Here is a 21676-nt window from a genome sequence, read left to right on the forward strand (position 1 = left end):
CCCCCCCCCGCCCTCTTACCCTTCGCGCGTCGGCACCCGGCGTCGTTTCCTCTCTCTTTTGCGATCGGATACCCATCGAAATATAACTACTCGCGAAAAACACTCGGCGATTGCTATATCCGCCGTCCGGAGGCACTCGCGTCTGGTTGTATACCGCAACGGAAACAGCCTGTGCACTCGGTTGGGGCTTTCGACGATCGTTTTTTCGACCGATCGATGAGTCGCCCGGCAAGATCACGGTTTGGTCTAGGAGGCTGTTTCGAGGCTTGATTCCGGTAATAGAGAATAGAGCCTGCGATCGCGCGGCTATAGGTTTTCTCCCATCGCCATCGCGGATTCGCGGTTGCTCCCTGTGATTTATAGATCTTTAGCGTTGCACGCTATGCATTTACATCATTCGCCGTAGCGATGGTAGATTATGATACATCTAATAATCGCAATTTTGCTTGTCAATCGAACGACTTGGAATGTTAAATTTATTACACGGATTGGCATGAAGAGAGATCATCAATTTTTTCCAGACGAAAATTAGCATCTGCTTCTTCGCTATTCTACCTTAATCTTTACAGAATCTTTACGATATAGATTGAGTGGCTCTGAAACATGTTATGTTTCGAGAGGACAAGGAATGAAATAATGAATTATAATATATCTTAAAAAAAAAAGCTATAAGATTTTAAAAATATATCTTTATCTTCTAAAGGTTAATTGGACTGTCAACTCGACGTTTAAAGGGCTCGTCGTTGGGCAAGCCTAAGACCCTTCATTGTCAATCGTTGCGATCATTCTTTCATTCTCGCAATAAACATTCAAATTGAGAAAGAAAACGAGGTACATATTGGGCGCTGTAATCGTGCAATCTATCACGAGCGTAAGATCCACGGATTATCATAAGACAATATTGTACGAGAATAGATTATCTCGACTGTCGTCCCGTAAACGCTTCAACACATCAATGGAAAATCGCAGATCCACTTTAACGTGTGCTCGCGAACGGAATGGGAATGGAGATTCATCAAGCGGCGACTCGCGACAGCAATATCAACGGCTGTGATTGCCGGGAGAGACCCGCGAGAGATGATCGTTTCCTCAATAAAAATCGTCAACCAGATCGTAGCTCACGTACCGATACCGGGACCGCACCACTCCACTTGGGCCGTTCGGTCCAATCAGAGACTCCCATCGTCTTAATGTATTCAAATGTAAGCGGTAGCAGTGTTTATGTCTTGACATTGCAAATTGTAGCGGCCGCGCCATAACTTATAGTAATTGCTGTGCGCCGGAGTAATTATTTATACTCGTGATATAGTGTACGGGAGTTACTCACAGCCAGAATCTATATATACACCGACATCGAGGCCCATTGTGCACGTGAATATCGAAAAGAGGGACGAGAGCAGAGTGTGTGATATTAAACCCGAATTTAAGCGGACGAATCGGCGACTTCGATGCCTCGCACAACGTAGGACGGTACCCCGTCACACAAGGGTCGAAGAAAGAAACTATAAAATGCACTGTCCCTTTTAATTTCATTTTTCTCACGTTAAAAAGATGTATATACAATAATCTTTAATGAAAGTAGCATTGCTTGTGCCCTATTGAAGTATTTGAAATTAAATAAAACATTTTATTGCCGTAGTTAACTATATCAATTTTAATGATATTTAAGTAATATCGGTTTTAAATATACACAGTAATACAAAATACTTTACAAGCAGATAAACTAGTATCTCCTTTTTTTAGTTTTTACTTGTAATTTCGTTCGTTTCAATATAAAACTAATCAACAAATGTTAGAAACGTTCGGTTAATTTTACGTTTCGATTTCTAGCAAATTAAATTTATTTGCGATGAAAACGTAATGAAAATTCGTGATGTCATAATTTACAGGCATTCTTTGATGATTGCGTTTAAGAGAATAAAAAATTTAAATATGAATTAATCTCAAACATGTGTGTCGCCATCTCACTGTCAATGCTTGAACTTGTACAGGATTTCAATACGTTAAAACTGGTTGTAAATAATACTATGTCACAGCGACAACTACATATTTATGACTATTTAAATCAGCCAGATAAAACAAATGTTAAATTTGCAATGATTTGTTAAATCGTTCGAATTCCTCGTAAATTTTGGGTACATTTTTGTTATACATTCCGGCTGCGTAATCGACTGTATTGTTTGATCACCTCTGTATCAGTAAGCAATAATTTTAAATTTTAAAAATGTAAGTGCACTCTAAGAATAAGACTAAGAGAATTTACAAAGTTTGCGATTTCTGTCGATAAATCAGTTTAAGCATTCAGTCGATGAGAACGCGGGTGGTTTTGCGGTGTAACAGGTGGTTGAAATTCTCATTCTCCACAGCTTTTTGCTCCTTTATCGGCAAAAAAGGAAAGAATAAGTTCCAGTTTATGAATCGGAGCGCGTTTAACGCTCCTTAAAAGGGTAAAGCGCCTCCGATGGCTCTTTCAACGAGGAAAATTTCCGTGCTTTTACGAGATCGTGGAATATGGTAGATCGTGGAATATTGGTAGAATATGTAGGAGCTTTTTTGCGAGATAGAATTGTAACACTTACAATGAGGTTGGTTTCCATTCTATAAATTTATTTATTTTGTCGACGAATGTATTGTACATGCAAGAATAATAAAAAAATAAGAAATAAACATCAAGTCTTTTTCAAAGATTGTATTTCAATGTTATATTTTTTTTATCACAAACTCTTTACATTATTTTAACACGTTGAATGCCACGAATGATAGTCGCCGCTTTAATGTTTTAATATATCATATTAATATACGAATAAAACGCAACTAACAAAAATATAGAAAATTCTATATACTGTTTCTATATAAAAATTTCATGAAATTTAATATACTTTTAAGTGACACAATTTGAACTTAATTTCATGAAATTACATTAAATTTGATATATTCATAACTAAAAAGTACATTTGTGTACATGTAATGTATACAAATGTACATGAAATTTAATGTATTTTTCATGAAAATTTATGAATTTTAATATACTTTTCGCAAAATTTTATGAAAAGTACATTAAATTTCATAAATTTAATATACACATTTATTACATTTAAGTAGCTGCTGTAACTTCAATTTAACCACGAGATTCATTTACGTGTAAAAGAAATTCGTGGTTACATTTCTAACAGTGTATATTATGGATCGAGAACTGACTTAATTAGAAAAATTTGTAAAACATTATCTTAAATTCAAATTATGTGATATTTAATTTGTTTTTTTGCGGAGGACATTAAGATTTTTGTAGCAGTAAACGTGTTAATTAACAATACTGACCATCGTTTGACATCGCAGATCATTGAAAATAGTCATCACTCATATAATATTGATTTATGTAACATTATAATTTATAAGAGACGTGGGTTTAATTAATTAAATAATAAATGGAAATATATACAGGGCTATTCACATACTACGCGTTTTGTGACAGACTTAACAAAATATTGTTTAATCTATTTAAAGCTTGTGAGTCTTTACGAAATGGCGAAGATGCAGCATAACGATGCATCAAGTACATAACAATCTTGCTCAGAAAATATATAATCAATTTCACGCTTTGGCACGAAATCGCCTTATCATCATTAAAGTGAGCTATGAAACTATTCTTCAATTTACTAGAATTATTTATGATATTTCAAAATACGGAATTTAAAACAGGAAATATATAATATGTGTCACACAGAAATTCTATTTTCTTGATTATTTCTGTGATTTATGCAAACCGAAACAAATTTCCAAAATATGTAAAATGATATTTTCATGGCACACTCTCGCTAATCAATTATAATTTCTAATTAGAAATCAAAATACATCTAATTCGCCTTTTTGTGCTGAATATTTCCAAAATAATGGTTCAATTTCGTATAATATTTTTAATCTTTCACTTTAGCGATAACGATCACCAGGGTCTCCACATATCGCCATTAGTAGCAAAAGAACCTGCTGGGCTTGCTGGGAACTTATCGGGATTTGAATTGCAGTTTCGCGGTGTCTGACAATTCTGACTTCCGTGCAAATCTTGGGTAGGAATTGCGGGAGATTGCTCATTTGTGCTCTTAAGCACGTCGGTATTATTCATCGAGGAGGTCGAACTAGTGGGTTCTTGATATCTTGGTCTCTTATCTGAGATCGCCAAAAGCCCGTCGGAATGACGTCTTCTGAGACCGTCTCTCTTGAGCAGCAAGCCACTCGAAGCGCGATTGTAAGCCTTGTCCGTAATTACGGAAAGCGGCTGTCGCAAACCGTGCATCACGGTACCATTCGTATGGGTGGCATTGTCCAAACCTTCCGCAACGTCTTTTTTATTTGCAACATTATCATCCACGGTCTTAGATTCCAAGAATGCCGTTGTGGGTGATTTTCGGTCACTAGTCGAGCTAATTTGCGGTTTCTGGGTTTCTGGCGAGGATGAGAAGCTCTTTGACGACGCAGGACTCTGTTCGGGTAATTTGAATCGATGTTGCGGCTGATGATGGTTAGGCGTCGTCGCCCGTGGATGTTCCGAATGATGACTCTCATCGCCGTAACTCGACGTAGAAGTCGAAGGGCTCAGTAGCGGGGTGTGCGGCCGATGAACGGCGGTAAAAGCCGACGATTGACCGATCCTTGTAGACGTATCCGTAGCTGGTGGAAAAAAGGGAAAATTCGCGGAGATCCCGGCGGATTGCGGCACCAAGAATGCCAATTCGCCCGTTGGCAGTCGACTCGGAATCAATTGGACTCCGTTCGGTATCTGTATTCTCGCGCTACCGTTGTTATTCTCATCCCCATTCTGGAAATCGCTTTGGAAACCGACCTTTACCTCCGGATAGAGGCGTTCCGGCATGTAGGGCACGTACTGGCTGTAGAATGGCGCCATTTGCTGGAGATGGCTCACGCAATTGTTCAAGTGTGATACCAATCGCTGCTTGATGGCAGGGTCGACGTTCTCGAGGCGGTTGATGTATCGCGATACTTCGGTAGCACATTCGGAAAATCCGGAACGGAATTTCGTTAGTACCACCGGATCGTTGGCGACGGCCGTACTCAATTGCTGCCGCTGCATCGTTTGTATATGCTTCACCGTCATTTCGAGGATATCGGCCTTCTCGAGCTTCGAGTGCCTAGTCGGCTGTAACAAGCAAAAATGATAAAAGTCACAATATGAATGACTGATAATAATTAATAATGCAAAAATTAATTGTGTATATTATTGTATTATCCATTGAACATAGTTGGATGGAAAAAAAATGACCTTGAAATGACCTAAATGACCTTTCGGTCGAGAAGTTAGAAAGCATAACGTACATCGGTACTAAAAGAGCTCTATGTTATCTACGGAAGTTAGTCGGTAATAAAGATACGGTAAAAGGGATATTGCAGTAAAAGGGATATACATATAAAATAGGAGATTTCTTCTTATTCAAATATCAGTAACTACGTCCGAGGAATCGACTTCTTGTCAGAAGAAGAATTCTTCGACATCGATCCTCTATTGAAGAAATGTATAGTATGATGACGCGATACGCCCATATAATTGACTTGATGTGAACTGCTACCGTAATAACAGCCTAGCAACTACAGTAGCTAATGCAGCCTATTTTGTAGTTAGCCTAAGGGCGCCTAAGGACGCTCTGTTCACACACACATTCTCCTAGATTTTTTTATTATAAACTGCATGCAATAGATCATTAACGATCGTTTTATTCAAGTCACGCGTGAATTGCTTAGGGACGTTTATCTCTCACAAACATGCCATTATGGAATCATCTATTGATAAGCGAATGTGAATTGTATACATATGTATACATTATAATATATCGTATATAATAATTCATATATATGTTATATGTTACATATGAATATATAAAATAATTATATTATATCATATATATAATAATGCATTATTTTATTACTTATTGTGTGTTCATTATTATTTTAATTTTTACATTAAATCGTTAATATATAAAAAGCAAAGTTACGAAATAAAGTTACTCTTAAATAACTTGCCACTTATGAGCGATCAATTCAATCGTGGGAAACGATTTGAAAATATCACGAAGCAGTTTTTCAGATATCCTGATGAACGTGACCTTCCCCGAATCGAGCTTATGCCGTAGAAATTCCCATCAGCCCTTTAACCACCAATACCTCAATAGTAGTATGGTCCTCTTTTTCAAGGGTCCATTGTATCCTCTCAATTCTTTGAACCTTATCCTGTCAGATCATCCCGACGTTCGCATTTTTATGGTAAATTTGCGATCACTTGAAAAATGAGCGTGGGAGTCGATACAAGATCATTTACACATGGGATCGTATAAATGCCTTGTGACTTGGTAGACAGCATTTTGACTTTTAAGAAATGCAATAAAATCATATACGTAAAACCAGCAGTGCCAATAAATTATTTGTAAAAATATAACAAGAATAATATGTTATATTGCGTGGGATGAGAGAAATATCGCAGATATCGATTTTCCCGCGAGTGAATTTGACACCCAAGACTCAAGAGCGGAGAAATGGCACCTGTTAAAGGACTGACAAAAAAAGAAAGCAGAGGCGTTGCGCATCTCCCCCTTTTTTTCGCTGATCCGCACCGTCGTCGCGGACCGGAGCTGGATCCTTAAAGATGATACGGTCAACAAAAGAGGCTGCAACCTGAGATGAGATTCTTTTTCTTCGTAATAATTATTTCGAGGTTCCCACGAACACGCGTGGGGCGTTTCGGACAAACGGGACGGACACACTGAAGTGAGCAGGTAGCGGAAGTCATCTGGACGAGAGTGAAGAGAAAGAATGGTGAGAGCGTCTTATCTTGTTATATACATCCCTGTTTGAGAAATCAACCTCAACGGATTGTGTTACGCGGCAGAGAATCTTTGATCCGTAAAAAAGCGTAATAAATCTTAATCTCAATCAATAATCAATTTATTTATTTACTTACAGTGAAAGTTAATTTATTTAATAGTTTTCTTCCTCTGCTTTACGCTTTATTTGAAAATTTTTAATTCTTTTCTATCTTTATATACGTTGATATATTTATATAATCGATATTAAGCATTACGCTACGTTTCAAATCATTACTTATTCTACAGTATTGACAAACGACGAATGTGGTTTCAAAAGTTACAGGTATCAACATGTTAATTGGAGATTTTTTTTTCAAAGGTTTCTCTGTTCTTTTTTTCTTTTCGACCAACTCAAATGCTATTGTAAAATCTGTAGGACAGAGATTATGCGGATGTAGGAGGATCTTGTTTCCATGTGTTTCCCACGCGGAGACATCTAAAATACTAAAACAAAACGTACCCCCACTCCCTTTCGTCCAATCTTCTAGTCTTAAACGGATCCTGTCGCAGAGGATGCCGACTGAAAAAGGGGTCCACAGTGGACAACCTGATCAAATACATTCAATATACATCCGTTATGATAACTTCCGCTACCGACACAATGATCAGTCGGTCCTATACATCTCAGAGTTTCGTATTATCGTAACAAAAATTAATTTTTTTAAATAAATATTAAATCGACAGGAATACACGATTTCATTTTACCTTAAAAAATATTATGTTGAACATTTTATATAGTTTGTAATACGACAATTTTTAATAATACAGGACTGTCTAATTTTTTCTATCTTGGATAAAGTGTTAAAATTGATTTGAGCACGTGGCTAGACAAGTTCTAAGAAAATAATTAGAATATATATACACACACACACACATATATATGCATATGTAATGATACTTGAAATAATAATATTGCAAATAGCGTGCAAAAATGCTGTATTTCTTTAGCGTCCTTCAGAACACCATCAAAGGAAGCACATTTTTTTTTATGTTATCTCTCATAAAGCGGATCACGTCTCTAGATAAACAGCGCAGAAGTCACGTTTTTCTACGACATGTTTTAACACGGCGCCAGCAATGTGGATCTCACGAGGGCAAACAAAAATCATGCGTGTACTGACTGGCATGCAATGTCGTGCTATCACTTCAGCGTTTTGCTGATGTCGTCGTTTATCATGAACTTTACTTTAACAGAATAATTTAAAATATTACATGTTTAAAACATTAAAAGATTTAAAAAATATTAATTTTCATATAGAAGTAGTATCGATTAATTAGCTATTTTAATCAGTACTGACCCCAGCACATTAAAAATCTCTATTTTATTAGAAAAAAAATTAAATATAACTTACGTCTTTTTCACTAACGAGTATGAAATTCTTCAGCTCATCGAGATATTGATTAATTCGAGCACGTCGTCGTTTTTCCATAATCGGTTTGTTGCTCTGAAATAATAGGATTAATACATATTCATGATTTATTCACAATGGTAAATATTTTTTTTAAATTATCGTGTCTGTTACTCTTCTTTCCATTTCGAAAAATATATTAATTTTTGATATAAAAGCTTGCTATACGATTACGAAAGATTGGAATGATTGGAATGATTCGGAATAATTGAAATGATTGGAAAGATTCAGCCTTCGACAATGTGAAATTTTCACTCTTCATCCATAAAGTAGGTCTTTAAACTTCAGTGCAGATTATATTTTTTATTCCGGATTGCATAAAAATTCTTAAAACATTCTTAGACTTATAAAACTTTTATTGACAAATGTTTACTGTCACACAAGTTGTATTTTATCTTTTACGGATTTAAATCAGACTTAAATTTATCTATCAAAATTGTCAATCAAAAAATTGACTGTGCTTTTAAAATTCAACATTGCCAGCGGAGGATTGATCTCGTTTGATTACCAAATATATTCATTACCCTCCTCAATTCCGCTTTCGTCATTCCCGAATGTGTTTGAGGCTCAAGTTCTTCCTCGCTGCCTAACATTTTTGGTAGTTATGGTAATCCACTATTAAGCAGAGATCTTAATCATCATATCTTCTGTGCGGGCGCGTGAATGCACTTATTGCAATTAATTACTAAATTAATTCTTGAGAATTACCCCGACTGATTATTTACGTACACTCACAATATAAGTCAAAGTTGAACGTTTGCACTTGAAGAACACTGAAACTCTTTTCAACAACCAAGTGCTTTCAAACATGCAAATATGAAAAATATTTGCACCAAAGTAAGCACCGATGCTTTAAATAAATAAATATAACAATTTTTGACCATTAATCAGGCAGTCGGTCTTGTGTTGATCACGTGTGACTCCGAAATTAAGTTAAAGTGATGTGTAGGGAAGTCCATCTTCACTGAGATGGACGTCCCGCTTGGGGTATTGAGGGTAACTGTTTTCGATTTCGAAGACCGCATGCCGATGTACCCGTAAAGAGTGGGGAAAAGTGCGTCCCGGAGTGGGATATTGGGTACCCCAAAGGTGGGGAGGTCCTCGGTCCTCCTGAGACCTGTTGATGTGTGGGAATTCACGCCGTCTGCAGGATATAACCTCGTGCAACGCACTCGCTTATTTAATTTGGGCTACATCCTGTGAAGATAATATCGGAAGTGGTTTGGGCAATTTGCAACCAGGCAGGCAATATATTTAATTTATTTTCAATTGGTATAATTATATCCTTTATAAGTACTTCCTACAAGAAAACCTCTTTTACAAGAGTTACAAGAGTACCTTACAATCTTCTAACGACTTACAAATGATTAAATATAAGCGTTATATAATTACTTTATCTTTCGTCTTCATTATTTCACAAAAAAAAAATATACTATAGACGTTTCGTTTCGTACATTGTAATAATGGCATGTAAAATTCTAATGATAAAATGTTACGAGCGGCTCAATCAATTTTTGTCACGACGCGGACGGCGTGACATCGATGAAAAAGAACTGATTGTTAGCGCGCATCGACTGTAGCAGCGGTAAAGCACAAAGGCATGCAATAGAGGATCATCTGACAGAGAAGGGCAAACATTGCGTGCCGACATGTGTATGTGCATGCGTATGCGCGCGTCATAAGTGTGGCTGGCGCGCGCAACGCGATCCGATGCACGGACTGCACGGGTGCATATGAGACCGAGTGCAAGGCCTCTCACGTGGGAATTGTTTTAAAATGTGCTGTTATTTATCTGTACAAAGCTGTCGCTGTTAACGCAGTGACATGTTCTGACGTGCTCGCTATTTGTGAAATGTGAATGTATAAAATGTGCAATATGGCTTTATTTTCTTTCTTTTTTTCTTTTACACATATTTTAGAGAGAGAAACTTAATTCGCGTATATAAAATTGCGAATTAAAATAACAAAGTTACTTTTGAATTACGAGATCGATGCTTAAAATTTCGTTACAGGGAGAAAGAATGGTTTTGCCTGATATACCTAAAAATTTAGTTATACATCATACAGATCAAAAAATAATTTTGTTAAATCATCAAGATAATTGTGTAGAAAATTCAAACATGATGAGCAACGCTACAACAAGTTTCGACAAACTGTAATTATTTTAATAGTTTAATAAAATTATTTCCAAATCTATATATATCTATAGCTAAATTTTTAGATACTTCAGTAAAACCGTTCCACATATCTACAATTTTTATAAAAGTACATTTTATCAAAAGAGTAAAATGATAAAATATATAAATATAAAGAAGAAGCGATGTCTCATAGAAATTATAATTTATTATAATTCATGTAGATAAATGCATAATATAGATATAATTTAACTAAACAATCTGTTCGCTTTTTTGTTAAATATTCTCATTGAACAATAGAACAATAAAGCAATAAATCTCTGGCTTAAGTTAGTCGAAAAAACTATTGGTCAATGCCTTATGTTTTACTTCCGACATTTGAAAATTTTCTGAGAGTGTTCCTAAATCGTTTATTTCGTCAAGATTACATTAAACATTCAAAATGTAATTCAAATGACAATTTATAATCTACATGTTTTTTATTTTTTAAATTATACTCTAATTTTATATGCAAAGATTTAATCAAATGTAGAAGACTTTTTTTATTGTTGTCTCGTATATCTCTATATAGAAGATAATATATAGAATCCGGTACGAATAAAATAATCACGCACGCTATAGGCAAATAATACTGGTGAAAAAATCATTTCTTCGTTAGTGAATATATATCATGAATTCGCGCGGGAGATTTAGCTACGATAAATTACCTCGTTTGCAAGAACAGCTGTGCGTTTCACGTTCAAGATGCAATGAGAGCTCTTTAGCTAAGTTGGGTTATTAGACGATTAAAAACTAGATTTTCGTGACGAGATGACTCGATAAATGCAACTGTGGTCCGTAGTCGAAATTTTTTTCACATTCATGCATTTTAAGTATCGTTGCCCAGATGTTTGAAACGATTCTGTATTTATTATTATATATATGAAAATCTTTTCGCGTTTAATATAAGTGTTGTTTGTGTTAATTCGATAACAATCGATCGACAAGCAGCTGTGACTCGAAATGTATGCAAAGAATATCACAACACTTTAATTATCGTAAACTGAAATCATCTTTATGCTTAATTTGATGTGAAAGTAAAATTTAAATATCTTCAACTTACACATTATGGAAGTAGAAAAGATAATTTTGTACCTGCACGAAAAAAAAAACGACTTTTTGCTGAAGTATCAAAAAATTTAGCCAGATACAAATTTAAAAATAATTTTGTTGAATCGTTTAAATAATTATGTAGGAAACTCAAACATGATAAGCAATACTACAAAAAATTTTGACATTCTAACGGCTAGCTTAATATAATTCGTTAATATAATTCTACATAATTATTTTGATATATAGTTAAATAAAAAATGATTTTCAGATTTATATCTAGCTAAATTTCTTCAATAAAACCGTTCTTTTCGCATAGAAAAAGAAAGAAACGGAAGATATACTGTATAATAGATATCAATCTTATTACTTCATTCAAGGTCAAATTTTCGTTTCCATTTTGGAAAAAGAATATATCTTTTGTAGTGATGTATTTCATGACTTCATTTGTAATAATCACCAAAAAAGATAGCATATTATATAACTGTCCTTTATTCTTGAGACTGATATATCACTATGTGTCGTGATGAATAAGATGTTGAGCCATGTTACGAAACTAATAGTTTTAAATCTTTCTGACTTTTACCTTTACATTAGTAATGGTTTAACTCACTGGAATTTTTGAATAGGTATAAATGTGTCTTAACAAAAAAGTCGTTCGTAACCTTGTTCTGTTTTTGTAGACTCTTCATTTGAAATTACAACTGATTCGTGATTTATAATTGCAAGACAATACTTGCATGCTTTTTTTGTATAGATATAAAATATATTCACGAGTTTATAAAAGTATCTTATTTATATTTTTAGTATAGAATGTTTTAAAATAATTTACCATAAAAAATACGTTAAGAAAAGAACTAAAAAATATGTGAAATAACAATTTGCCAATAAGTCTGCAAAAATGTTTACATTGCAAAACATAGACTAATAAGCATTGGATAAGCAGATTTTGTTAAACGCTTTGTTACATCCATTTGTACGGGATCCTTTCTTTTTCCCATGATCCATAATTTCCCATAAATATTCCAGCCTAGCTGTCATAACGGAAGGCGTTCGGTCAGATGTCGCGACCTTCTCATTAACCCCGGGAGGCTGAGAGCCTCAGAGTACTTGGCTTGACCACAAACTTCTCGAGAAAGATCGAGAAGGCGCGTCACGTCTTAAATTTGGAACGCCCATCCTCTGGTCCCGCTGCTTTTGGGGTTCGATCTTGGGATGCACCTGCAGCTCGCACCCACGCAGTCAGATCGTACAGGAAGGAAATGTTACCCCTAAGTCTCGAAATCTTCATTTCCGCTCGCGGTAAGTGGAGGCTGATTTTTTGAGTTTAAAGAGACCCCTCCTGCTTTGTGTACGAATCTCACGCGAGTATGTTCTTCGCGTAATATATTAATCGAAAAAACTAACTCCCCCGGAAAGAGAGCTTCATAATCTTTCACGAGAACTAAAATCCGTGTGAGCATTAGTATATATAATACAGCCAACCCTATTATATCGATGTCGAGGCATGCACACTAAAAAAATACATGCGTGGGGTCGATAGGACGACATCTGGATTGTCGTTCCCGGGAAACGCGGTTGTAAATGCAGGAAAATAACTCGTTTCCGTGGGATCGAATGGAAAAAAAAAACGCCAGCGGCGTCACTTATAGCGTTCGCTATTCGTCTCTTTCAAAAAAGAAATATTTGGACAAATATTCTTGTAATAAATTTTTTTCTTACTACAATGTTACGTTCCAATTTTGGACTCGAAACAATTTTGAATTATTAATAAATAATATAATTGATAAAATCTAGAGGAGAATACTATCTTTATAAAATTTTAATTTTGTGGTTTTATATTATTTTTTAAATATTTTTCCAATAGCATTAAATAAGTAATTGAAACGTAGGTATCAATAACTACTACAAATCGATTTCAATAAAAAAGTGAAAAGAAGGACTATAACTGAAATTTTATACGGTAAATTGTAGAAGGTAACGCGAACATGTCTTTACCACAATAGTTCTGAAAATGCCAATCGTGAATCAAAAATATTCCATTCAAGCGAATTGGGTCAGTGGGTTTCACCGCTGGGAATCGAGTCGTGTGCTGGACACACGTAAAGAAAAATACTTTACAATAGCAAGCTCGCTCAGGTAACTCTGATTCGATTTATTCCAAATAATAAAATCTTCATGTTGATTATTTTCACGAAGATATATAAGAAAAAAAAAGCATTATTAATTTCTAAAACATTTGAAAATTATATATATACTATATATTATATATAAAATATTTTTATTTCGCTTTTTAAATCTTCATTTTTATTGTTTATCTCGATTATTAACTATATCTGTAGATATTAACGAATTCACTTTATTAATAATTTTTTTTTAATTTTCTAAAAATATATCTTAATTTTTGCTTGTAAACTTAAATAGTTAATGGTTGCGTTGTTCAAAAATCGCGATATAACTTCAGTCTCGCGACATGACTGCTCTTGCAGCATTCGATGCAGGTTGCATCCCCCTTGCGTAAGTATTGAGGGCCCGGAGAGGACCGTCCCATTCTCGCGTACCCCTTTCCGGAGTGGCAGAGTCTTTTACCTTGGCTCGCAAAAGTTCGTGCCCGCACGACGCTTACGAGCTTACGGCGAAGGATCACCTGGCGACGGTTCCCACGTTTCTGCGATTCGCGTTCGGCTTCACCCTTTGCCTTATATTCCGTCGTGTCGGTGGATTCCGGGTGCCCATAATGGCGAGCACGCAAAGGGCGGAGAGGAGAGAAGGGGTGGAGAAGGGGAGGGGGAGGGGAGCCGTGTAGAAGGAGCGAAAAAGATATGCGGAAAGAAAAGGAAACGAGCTGTGCCTCGTGCATCCATTATGGGGGTCTGACCGCTATGGCGGTGCGCGTGGCTGACACACGAGGAACTCGCGGCCCTCGGCAGGATTCGACGTTTTATTAGGAAGGGAAAAAGAGAAGTGTTAAGCCAGGCCGTGCGGAGGCAGGTATGTATTTGCATGGAAAGGCTGAAATTTTGTGTCCTTGTTGACGCGGCGTAACTGTTTCCCTTTGGAAATCGTGGGAGGTTTCATCGTCCTCCTGTGGGAATATTTTACTTTGCGGTCTAGACTTCTCTTTTTCTTCTTCTTCTTCTCCTTCCTTTCAAACTTCATGCACAATCGCTCGCTGATCTTACTAATAAAGTTTATTATTTAAAAATATGAGTTTAAATATACATTACAAGGGAAAGAAAAAAAGTTATTAATAGAGCACTCACCGTGCGATTTGCCACGGTCATAAATGATGATTTAATCTTTCTTGCCCGTTCGATCGCGCGTTTTGATAGTTCGCATGAATCAATATTAAATCTAATATGTTCACGACTCCGTTGAAATCATTTAGCGGCTGATCTTTAGGAAACATGATCTGTTTAGTCTTCGATCAACCTGAAAGAACCCTCCGTCACGCCGCACGTTGATGGGATCGCAAGATTTCTTCTGGTTGTTTTAGTTGAACGCACAATAATCCCTACAGTATACAAGTTTGTTTTTATACTGTTCTCTTTACTATCTTTACACGGTCGTCCGACCAACAGTATTATGCGTGACAAGAGCAACACGCGTTTATAAATCATGTATCGTCTTTTGGTTAATATTTTAAAAAATTCAAACAGTTCGACGGTAATTATTTCGATGAGTTGACAAAAAATATCAAATTAACTTTTTTTTTTTTTCCTGTTGTCTTCTCTTAATGGCTGCATTCAGCAATAAAAGCTTTACAACTGTTGTCAAATTCTATAATTAATCTTGCACTTATCGTTATCGTTTCTCACCGGATATAAATATATGAACTAATCATAGTTTATATATTTCGCTGCTTAAAATTTCGCATTGTTGTTCGCTTCGTAAATTTAAAATTGACCACAAATATATATCATCTTGTATAGAACGTCTTGACAATTAAGATCAGCTTCTTTATCAAGCCCAAGCATCTTTGCCAAATATATCCGGAGGAACCGTCTCGCATTACATTCTTGCGCCGCGGTCTTAAGGGCACTTGAGAGTTCCGAACGCGCTATTACGCGAGCGAAACAATAGAGGAGGGTCGGTAGGCCGGCCGGGTCACGTGGGGTCCAGTTTCGGTCGGCGCTCGTCGCGGAACACGGTTGTCATCGCGCGTGATGGTAACCGGCGAGGTCGCGGAGCGGCAGGTTGCTGCAACGGCGCGGCGTGCAGCTCCGGCTGCAGCGGTATGGGCTCCAACATCGTAGCAGCAACAAGGCAGCAACCTTGCGGCGACGCTTCTCGCAGCTAGGCGCCCCGAGAGAGCTGGTGAGAACACACCGTGCCATGCGTTCCCACCATCGTCCTCGGGCTTCTTCGGCAACCTCTTCGGTACCGTTCGGCTCTGTGTACCCAATATCGGCTACCGTCAAGGGCCCTCTCTGCTACGGTGGGTCCCTCCTCCTCCCTCCTCCCGTAACCCCTCCCCCCTTCCCCTCCCCCTATGGGATGCCGGAACAGGTCCAAATGGTGTTAGATGATCCTTCATGTATTCGGCATGTCAATCTTTCCGCAGAAGCTCTGATTGATTCGGATCAATGCATTATTATTGACATACGTAAGTTGCTTTCGCACAGTAATTTAAATTACCGATACTCACTTAAGTGTACTAACAGATAATTGATTTTTATTAGGACTTTATTTTGACATAAATAAATAAATAAAATATTTATATTGTTGCTAAATTTTTAATTTAAGAAATATAACTACTCATAATAATTTTAAGAACCATCATTGATAATTCGAAGATTACGCCGCACTTCAAATAAAGGCTATGAAAGGTTCTGAGATCTCTCTCTTTAGTTGGGACATCAGTTTAAGGAGGATAAGGTAAGTAGAAACGTAAAGATTTTTCACCACAGCGATTGACATGTTTCACTCGATGATCTTCCGGATATAGCTTCATGCAAATTTTTCGTGCTAAGCTATTGAGTGCCGACCTCCAGTAAAATTTGTCATTTCGAACGAGTTGGGTTTATGCATCTAAACCGGCTCGAGACTGAAATTGCGGATCACTGGTTACTTTGCTGTGAGAAATTTATACCTAGCTCTTAACTTCGTGCTAGCTTCCTGCATACGTAAATAGAATGAAGAAAATGCAGATGGTCGCGTGGAAAAATCTTTTCCTCCGTCGGACTTTCCGGTCTTTTCACACTGCAATCTCTTACTCGTCGCACGGATAGCTAAATTGATTTCGAAAGACGGACATCTAACATCGGTAAATATATTCTACGATAAAATGATAGATAAAATGGTCAAAGAATATATCGCAATAAATACAAACTATTTTGAAACTGACGGACTATTACTAAGTCAATAAAGAAACATTTATTAGTCTTTTATAGTTCATTTTTTAATTTATTATAGCAAACCAAACATATCCTGAAAGTGATTATTGATTCAAATCATTTAGATTGAATAATTTTTCTTTCTTTATGTTCGTTTTTTCGTATAAAAATTTTTTTTTCTAATATTTCTTTTTTAAATTATTTACTTAATATGAGAAAATTGATTATTTTATATTTGTAAGGTGTCTATAATTTCAGAATTTCTAATATTATATTAGATTTAAATTAGATTTAGATTTAGATTAGATTTATATCGAAAAAAAAACTTTATTTAAAACAATAAAAATTTTTTTATTTTTATATATTATGTATGAAGTATAATATATAAAAATAAAATAATTTTTTATAACTTTTATATAAAAATATAAAAATGAAATTTTTTTTTTTCGATGCAAATCTAATGTTAAAAATTCTATGTTCAGAAACACCTCATAGATATAAAATAAACAATTTTCTCATAGCAAATGTTACTCTGCTAAAACATGATTTTTTTATAAAGAAATATTCAACTTTCACAATTAGGTTTTTCGTGTTAAATTAATAATGCGATGATGTGGTTTTCCTTTATTGAACGAAAGAAGAATTGAAGAGTACAAACACGTCGATAGTAAGTCTGTCGCATCTGCTGCTCGACGAACTCGTGCTGTTTGCAGGCTAGGGTGCAAACAATGCATCGGTCTTGCACGGATTGCACGAAGAAGAGAGAACCCCTCCTTATAAGATTTTTCGATTCTCTTATTGCCAGACACGCTGGCACGCGCCAGGCATCGTCTGCCACCTGGATTATTGATTTCGGAATTGCAGCTGATGTATGCGAAGACATTTTTTTCACCAACGTAGTAGATATTATATAGGCAGACTTTTCAAGAATAGCTTCTATCGATTTATGCCTGAATAATTATTTACAATATTAAGTAATAATAAATTTTTATTTAAGCGTTTTTTTAGATACCAGATGTGAAACAACAAATGTTTTACACATATTACAAATGTTGGTTCTTGCCAGTATACCTAAGTAATTAAATGTTTAACATACAAATTGAAACGAATATACGGACAGAACGGTTTTGCTGAACTATCTAAAAATGTAATTATGTACATATCTGAAAATAATTTGGGTCAATCATTAAAATAATTATATAGAACGTTTTAACATTGATGGTAGTTGGAAAAAATTTTAACATTCTCTCTTAATTCTTTAAAATAGAATCTTATTTTTTAGAGTTGTTAGAATCTCTGTAGAGTGAGATATTCTACTCCGAAGAATTTATAGTTCCAACGACAAGTTTAAACATCTTACATAATTATTTTTGAAGTCCACATAAAATTATTTTCAGATCTGTATCTAGCTAAATTTTTAAGTTAAATATGATATCTTAACATTATTTTTAAAAGACTCTTTTTTTAGATTTGCAATGCATTCTCAATAAATCTTATGATTTTTAAAAATTATTAAATAATAATATGATTGAAACGGAGATAACTTCAATATACGCCAAAATTGAACATCATCTGAATTTTCGAAAGATTGTAGCAGCACATATATTTGTTATGACAAATAAGAAATACTTGATATAATTTCCCATAAATCTCACGAAACGAAGAATCTCAACGTTTATACCATATGACGCGCATAAATAATGACTTTAAGACGTCTCGGTTCGATGACTGACGCAAGAAGCACGACGTCGCAGCTGCACTCAAGAAAATCGATATAAGAACTTCAGTAGGTCGGGGCAGGTGACGTTGGTCGCGTGCCAGACTTCCCCTTCTGCAGCCAAGCAAGAAAAGCATTTTGCGCAACGTATTGTCCTTGCTCCCCCTTTACTCGTCGGCTTGCGGTCCCTTTAACGGAGGTTACGAAAGGCGGGCCCCTATAAAATTGTACGATAGGGAATATCTATCGTCTTGCATACGGAAAAATAATCCGAAGAAAATCATACATAATTCCAAGATTGAAATTCTGACGAATGATTTAATATAATAAAAACCATTTCGATTTTCAACAAGCTTGTTTTTATTGCACTATAAAAAATAAAAATAAATAAATAATCTAATTATTCTATGACATTTGAAGAATTTAATACTCTGTTAGTATAACGCCACAATATTCCTACATGGAAAGAACGGTTTTACTAAATTCTATCAAGTATTTTTTTTTTTACCCAGCACTATGTACTGCTACAATCTTTCGAAAATTCAAGTGATCTTCAGTTAACATGTATTAAAGTTATCCTCCTTTCAATCATATCATTATTTAATAATTTATAAAAATGATAGGATTTATTGAGAACGCATTGTAAAACCTAAAAAATTTTAATAAATAATTTTCATAAATAATGTTAAGATACCATGTTTAACTTAAAATGTGTGGAACACGTTTACAATTCGTCGACGTGTGACGATATCGGGACGGTAAAAAACGAACTATATGGTAGATGAACGTCTGCGATCGAATCGTTTCTGATCAAGCGCTCGTGTCCGATCGAGGGGTTTGCGTTCATAGACACGCGAAGTCACACGATGGAATTTCACCTTGAAAATTGAGGGCTTCTTGATAAATGCCCGAAAAATTCCAGGTGTAAAAGACACCCGAGTCGAAAAAGGGACGCGTGCCGTTTTCCCACGTGTCTCCCCCCTTGTTACGCGCCGCGTGCAATTCCATCTCATTCTCTTCTTGCACAATTTCTTCCCCTTCCCGTCTGTCCCCCTGATCTTAGCCGTCTCTCCAGGTTTCCTCCCCTTAATCCCGACACCCCGCAGATGCCCCGCTTAAGAATTCGGGCCCCCTTCGTCGCACGACGTCACGCCAGATGACGTGTGCCTACTGTGACGTCACGAGCATGTGCCGGGCTCTTGTGACGTAAGGAATCAGCGAGGTATAATGATCCTTTTTTTCGAGTACGCTGTTCTAGGTGAGACATTTGTATACCTTAGATCGTGGGATCCTGGGACCCTGCAGAGGGAGAAGTACGAGCAGATGCCACGATTGCACACACGTGGCCTGATTTCATCAAATATACTATCATTTTTTTCAATTTATTGCTTCGTATTATAATATAAATAAGTTAGTATAAGTACTGAAAGTTTTATCTCATTTTTCTGTTAAATGAATAAGCAGTTAAACGAATAAGCATAATTTAGACAACTATAATAGAAAATCATCAATCTAAATAGAAGTTATTAGCCTTAGGCGCATTATAACTGCATAATAACTGATTGTATATTGAAGCTGTCACAGAGTTGATATAGTGCGCAATTTGTTGCAATTAGCGAAATGTGGCGAATGCAAATTTAATCCCCGACATTCTCCGTTAGCTGAAATGTAATCTATCTGAACCATCCAAAGCGTTCGTTACCTTTTTACAAGCTTTTACCGCGTCGACCCCTTGCCCTCGAGTCTTTCAAGACTAGGTCAATGTTCTGAAAAGTGAAGGATACTGAGTAGCAGCTGTGAAAGTTGTCGTGTTATTGTTAAATTTCGGATTATGCAAAATATCCTGTGACGTTCTACAACGTAGCTTAAGTGGGACACGGATTTGCATCTGAAGACGAGATCTTGTTCTGAGTCAGATAATTAGAAAATTCTTTGTATGTCGATATTCTTGCTGCGGAGGGTAATTTCTTTCACGAGTTATTCGTAATAATAACTAGATAACTTTACAAAAGTGTTATTCCTCAACGTATGTGCTTTACAAAAATTTTGTTTTATTTTGATATTGCACAATTTTCAATAATTAATGAAAATTTTACAAAAATGTTAAATTAAATTCCAACCTTGCTAAAAATAATGTAACACAATCGGCTGTGTCATTGCGTTGGGGTTCGTTTACTGCATGAGAAGTAAAGTTAACTCATCCAGGTGGTTTCGTGACGCTCACGACATGTGTCTGATTATTGTATTATCGTTATGGGAACGCTTTCATTCCAATATACACCAGCAAAACGGTTCAATTATTTCTAAATTGCACATGTCATGCGACGTGATCTTTTTAAACAATTTTATCCGTTATATTTTATTATTACATCATTAAACAAGGTTGAGAAAGAATTACTACAATCTACTGTAATCATACATATATAACTAAATATAGGTATAATTTAAGGGTTAAAAAACTGTTTTTATCTATTATTAAAGTATATGTTAAAATTATAAATTAACTTCTTTATCATTGTTTATTTAAAACAAAAAACGATTTTAAATATTACGTTTTTTATTGTTTAAACAATCTTCTTTTCTTATTATTATTTGTATCGCATTTTACAAAAAATAATTATTAGTTTGTTTACATTGTTATACATGTATTGGATCACCATCGTGAGAATGAGCGATGAGTTATCAGTGTAATTCCCATGGATGCTTCAACACCTGGTAGAATATATGGTGGCAGTCGAGAAAGTTTTGTCTCTAAAAAGAACGAGGTCCGATCTCAATTCGTGTTGAAATGTTTATTCAGGTGGACAATAATTTTCTATTAATAACGTCCGGTAGGACGCTGACACACATGGTAAATAATTTAATTCATGACAGATGCTATTACGCGTATTTAAGAAAATGCTTATTACATTTATAAATTTTCTAATTTTCTAATAACAAAAATATAAAGATAATTAAATTAATATAATTTATAAAAAAGTATAAATATATATTATATAAAGATGTTATCATCCGTGTTATTATCATCTGACGGTTAATGATTAACGAAACAACTTTAATTTTTTATGATTTAAACAATATATTATATTACAGTGACGTTATAAATTTTGTTATGCGATCG

The 21676-nt window shown here is 35.5% G+C and overlaps 1 protein-coding gene across 1 annotated transcript; it reads right to left on the bottom strand.

The window, feature by feature from the left end:
- Positions 1-3867: 3867 nt before the first annotated feature.
- On the bottom strand, positions 3868-9121 carry LOC108751060 (protein hairy-like). Its single transcript, XM_018491003.1, has 3 exons — positions 8803-9121; positions 8222-8314; positions 3868-5152 (listed from the first exon to the last, which is right to left on the bottom strand). The coding sequence occupies exons 1-3, from the start codon at positions 8869-8871 to the stop codon at positions 3941-3943; spliced, it is 1374 nt and encodes a 457-aa protein (XP_018346505.1). The 5' UTR covers positions 8872-9121; the 3' UTR covers positions 3868-3940.
- Positions 9122-21676: the final 12555 nt, after the last annotated feature.

This window comes from Trachymyrmex septentrionalis, unplaced genomic scaffold, assembly GCF_001594115.1.
Source record: "Trachymyrmex septentrionalis isolate Tsep2-gDNA-1 unplaced genomic scaffold, Tsep1.0 scaffold40, whole genome shotgun sequence".
Lineage (NCBI taxonomy): Eukaryota > Metazoa > Arthropoda > Insecta > Hymenoptera > Formicidae > Trachymyrmex > Trachymyrmex septentrionalis.